This window comes from Mercenaria mercenaria, chromosome 1, assembly GCF_021730395.1.
Source record: "Mercenaria mercenaria strain notata chromosome 1, MADL_Memer_1, whole genome shotgun sequence".
Classification (NCBI taxonomy): Eukaryota; Metazoa; Mollusca; class Bivalvia; order Venerida; family Veneridae; genus Mercenaria; species Mercenaria mercenaria.
This window is the reverse complement of record NC_069361.1, coordinates 46013605-46018042: the sequence shown is the minus strand read 5'-3', so window position 1 is coordinate 46018042 and position 4438 is coordinate 46013605. Positions and strand designations below refer to the sequence as shown.

Genomic DNA, 4438 nt, shown 5'->3' with positions numbered 1-4438 from the left:
GCACTTCATTCATTTCTTTAAATGGTTAATTAAAACATTTCTCCTAGAGGAAGTTATGTTCGAATCTTAAGGTATCAATTGTAGTAATTTTTATTTCCAGTAATGATAATCAATTGAATGCATTTAAAAATTTTATGAGTATTATGTCCATATTTTTATAAGTTTTATTATTGTTACAGGCTTTTGAAGTATTTTTTTACTGTAAACCACCGTATAGTAACGTCAGTTGAAAACCATGAGGCTGTATTGCGTTACTGTATACATGAACCCCGCCACATACGCAATACAAATACAACGTAAATATACAAGTATGAGAATCTTTTAATTAACAAATTAACAAGTGTTAAAGACAACATTCAGCAACTGTTCAATCTGACTAAAATCCTCAGACCATCTAGCTATGTTCAAAAGCATAAACAAGTACAAAATATGTAAAATTAATTAATAAATAAAATATAAGTGTACAAAAATCCACAATGACTGCTAAACTGTTTCAACAAGTTTACAACATATAACCGTATTAAAAGCAGCATTCCAGGATGACAAACGAAACACTTAGAATAAGTTCTCCTTTGTAAAATAAGACAGAACTCTCTATTTAAATCAAATAATATCAGTCTTTCCCGTTTGTCATTCTGATCTAGACAAGGTTTGTGTATTTTTCATGATAAGTCTTTTCCATAATAAAAACGACACAATACATACAAAAAAGACTTAGTTAAAATAACATGAAAATCGCTTCCATTACACAGTGTTGTATGTTTCAATTATGCAACAGATAACCATTTTATCATAAAATCTATCCTTTGAACTTGACGAAAGACAAACAGTACCACACAAAGCAAATACCGGTCTCTCATTTCCGTCGCAAATATGATACTATCGAATTTCTTGTTATAATCAGTTTAACTTGTTCATATCGGCATAGTCTTTTTACTGATGCGGTTCTGGGGGACACATTATTTTTATACAAGCTTCCAGTCACCGAGTTAGATGTATATTCTTGTAGATATATAATAAACCACAATTAAGGTTAAGCATAAGCCTAGAACGACTTGAAGGTCCCGTTATATCGCATAGCTAATGACACATAGATTAAGTATAAGCCTGAGACAACCTGAAAGTCCTGTTATATTGCACAACCGTAATGTATATTGTATATGTTGATCTGTGGAGTATGACGTCATCATCATCCTTGTTCAAAACAGCATTATATGTTCGACACTTTTTTGACAGCTGTCAGCATTCTCTGCGAATATAATGGACAAGGAAAGCAATAGCTACGAAGAGAAATATTCCTCCGAAGACGGCAAGAACTATCCACCAAGCATCTCCACCTGAGCCACCAGAACTGAAAATATAATAGGTACTCAGAGATTAATTAACGTTTAGACCGCGACATTTTACCAGGTATACTATACCTAAAATTCATATTTGAAAACATGAACACATACTCCTCGTTGAAATGGGACACTTATAATATAGACTGGCCCGGTTTATAGGTTGGTCAGGGCTATGCGGATATGTGATATATATTGTATTTTGTCATTTTTCTTAAGGATGGATCCTCTTTAGTTTGGAACCGTCCATGTTTACAAACACGTTTGATGTGAACATATAAATATGTAATATTTTAGTGAAAGATAGTCTTTGGATATCTTTAAAGAAATGCATTAGTCTTCATACGAGATATGGAACATACAAAATCCCATTTTCATAACAATCAAAGAGAAATGATTTCGTTTTGAAATTACACGAAAAACCAATGTATAAGTTTCATTTTCCTTATTCAAGCTTCTATGCAAGACGTTACAGTCAATTCAAAGTTTTACGTGCTTTTAGGAATTTCAGCTGAATGAAATGTGACCCTTCTTTCATCAATTATCATAAAAAATAGAAATTATTATTAGACATCGCTGTTTTGTGTGGGCAACTGAATGTTCATGCTTTCTGTTATATTTTTATTATAAATTATTACTAGACATCGATGTATTGGCAACTAAAGTCTCATGCTTTATATATGTATTGTGATGGTAACTTAAATTTCATGCTTTATGTCACATTTTAATTAGATTAGACATCGCTGTTTTGTGAAGGCAGCTAAAGTCTCATGCTTTATGTTACATTTTTATAATATTAGACATTGATGTTTTGTGACGGTAACACAAATTTCATGCTTTATGTCACATTTAAGTAGATTAGACATCGATGTATTGTGACGGCAACTAAAGTCTCATGTTTTATGTTACAATTTCATTACATTAGACATCGATGTATTCTGGCGGCAACTTAAGTTCCATGCTTTGGGTTACATTTCTATTATATGAGACACCGATATATTGTGACGGCAACTTGAGTTTCATGCTTAATGTTACAATATTATTATTTTAGACATCGATGTATTGTGATGACAACTTAACGTTCATGCTTTGGATTACTATTTTATCATATTAGACATCGATGTGTTGTGACGGCAATTTATCTTTCATGCGTTTGGTTACATTTTATCATATTAGACATCGATGTGTTGTGATGGCAACTTAAGTTTCATGCATTTTGTTACATTTTTATTATCTTACATTGATGTAATAGAAACGAATTATGTTTCATTTTGGACATTAACTTTTAAACTTCCTCAAAATTCGGGGTCATTTCCTACGTACTCCTTTACCTCGGAATCGTTCCTTTTTATGCGTGACATATTTTCAAATAGTACATCAAATTTGCATTATTAAAGACATTAAAAAGTGTGTAACAATGAAGTGTTCCGGCATGTTTAAACAAAAAACATTCGTACAGTCTGTATGTTAGAAATGTTCGCAAAACGTACGTCAACCGATGGAAATGTGCCTTAAGTAGCCAGTCAACTTACTAATCTCCCAAATTGACTATCATTCTATTTTCGCCTTGTCTTAATTGTCTTATGTAGCCAACCGCCTTATGTAGCCAGAATATGTCGCCCTTTGGCCGAAGGTCCGACTGTATATAATATCATACTCAAACTATGAAATTAAAGAGTGTTAATTTAAGATGTCTTGATATTTAATATACCTAATATGTATCTGGCTTTTTTTTTGTGGGTGGAGTTTTGAAGTTCAGCTGGAAGTATGGTCAATTTAAAGTAACAGATTCATATACATCAAAGCCAAATATTATGGGACTGAATCTCTTGAAATATTTTTGCGTTTATAACATTGTGAAGCAATATGAAGAGAATGGCTTCGTCCTGAATGAAACTATCACGAAAAGCTAATTAAATAGTGTAAATGCCTTGAAACATATCAATACATACCTTCCCCCTCCTGCTCCACTACCACCTCTGTAGCCCCTGGATGAACCCCGGCTACCGCCACGTCCTCCTCCGCGACATTCAACTTGAAAATCTGTAAAAAAAAAAATGTACCTAATATTTTTCAATTGAAAAACAAAATATAAAAAGCAAGTTATTAAAATTGCTCAACATAAATACTAGAAACGAGTACGTAGCTGTTTGAACTTTGAAAAGTGAATTATCATACCAACAGAAAGAAAGAAATGAAATTAACGCCGCCAAATGTCGAAAGGATAGAAAAGTTAAAAACATATACTACCTTTCAAAATATACTCTTCGAACGTTTCTATATATAGTATGCTTTCGTTATTGAGTTATTCCTTTTTATTCCATATTCGTGTCCCTATCGTATCTTAGGATTACATGTACAACAACAACATCTTCAGATTACGATAATAGTGAATTATTAAGTGAAAAACCCACAGTCATATTAAAATTATAACATCAATGTAACATCCAATATTTCCGTGTGAGGGTTATTTTTTTAATCTGTTGTAATAATGTAAAGCATATTAATATTATTCTTTAAATAAACAAATTCTAAACAAACCTTGTAGTAATAAAGTGAATACTGTGATAAACAAAAACACGTTTAATGAAACGATTCGTAATCCCATTACTATCAGTTTAAAGATGTCCGCAATTTAATGTCCGCAAGATGTCCGTATTTTCATTTTATCTGTACACATTTTGAAATACTTCGATACTTCTGATAACCGTGTTTATTTTGCAATAGTGTTATCTTTTAGGGTCACGCTACAAGTTTCGAAATTCATGAAGAACTTTCAGTTTGGTATTGATAGTTACGAAAAGTTACAAAAGACGAACATGGATAGCCGTATTGGAAATAATGAATCCAACGTCAAGAAAGCTTAAACTTTCATGGCTTAAAGATGTAGCATTTTACGAATTTTATTTTATATCTTGATGGATTTGGTGTAGGATACATTAGTGGAAGCAACAAGGGGATATCCGCTTGCCTTTTCTTGTTTTTTAAGCTTACCGATGAACTTTTAGTATAGGTGGGTGATCCAGGGTCAGTCGTCCAATGTCTGCCGTCCACATTTTTTACTTAAACATCTTTCCCTCTAAGACTTATGGTTAGAA

General features: G+C 32.3%; 1 protein-coding gene across 1 annotated transcript; it reads right to left on the bottom strand.

Annotated features, from left to right (window-relative positions):
* Nucleotides 1-303: 303 nt before the first annotated feature.
* On the bottom strand, nt 304-4048 carry LOC123545629 (uncharacterized). Its single transcript, XM_045331948.2, has 3 exons — nt 3882-4048; nt 3293-3383; nt 304-1351 (listed from the first exon to the last, which is right to left on the bottom strand). The coding sequence occupies exons 1-3, from the start codon at nt 3946-3948 to the stop codon at nt 1240-1242; spliced, it is 270 nt and encodes an 89-aa protein (XP_045187883.1). The 5' UTR covers nt 3949-4048; the 3' UTR covers nt 304-1239.
* Between the last annotated feature and the right edge of the window lie 390 nt (nt 4049-4438).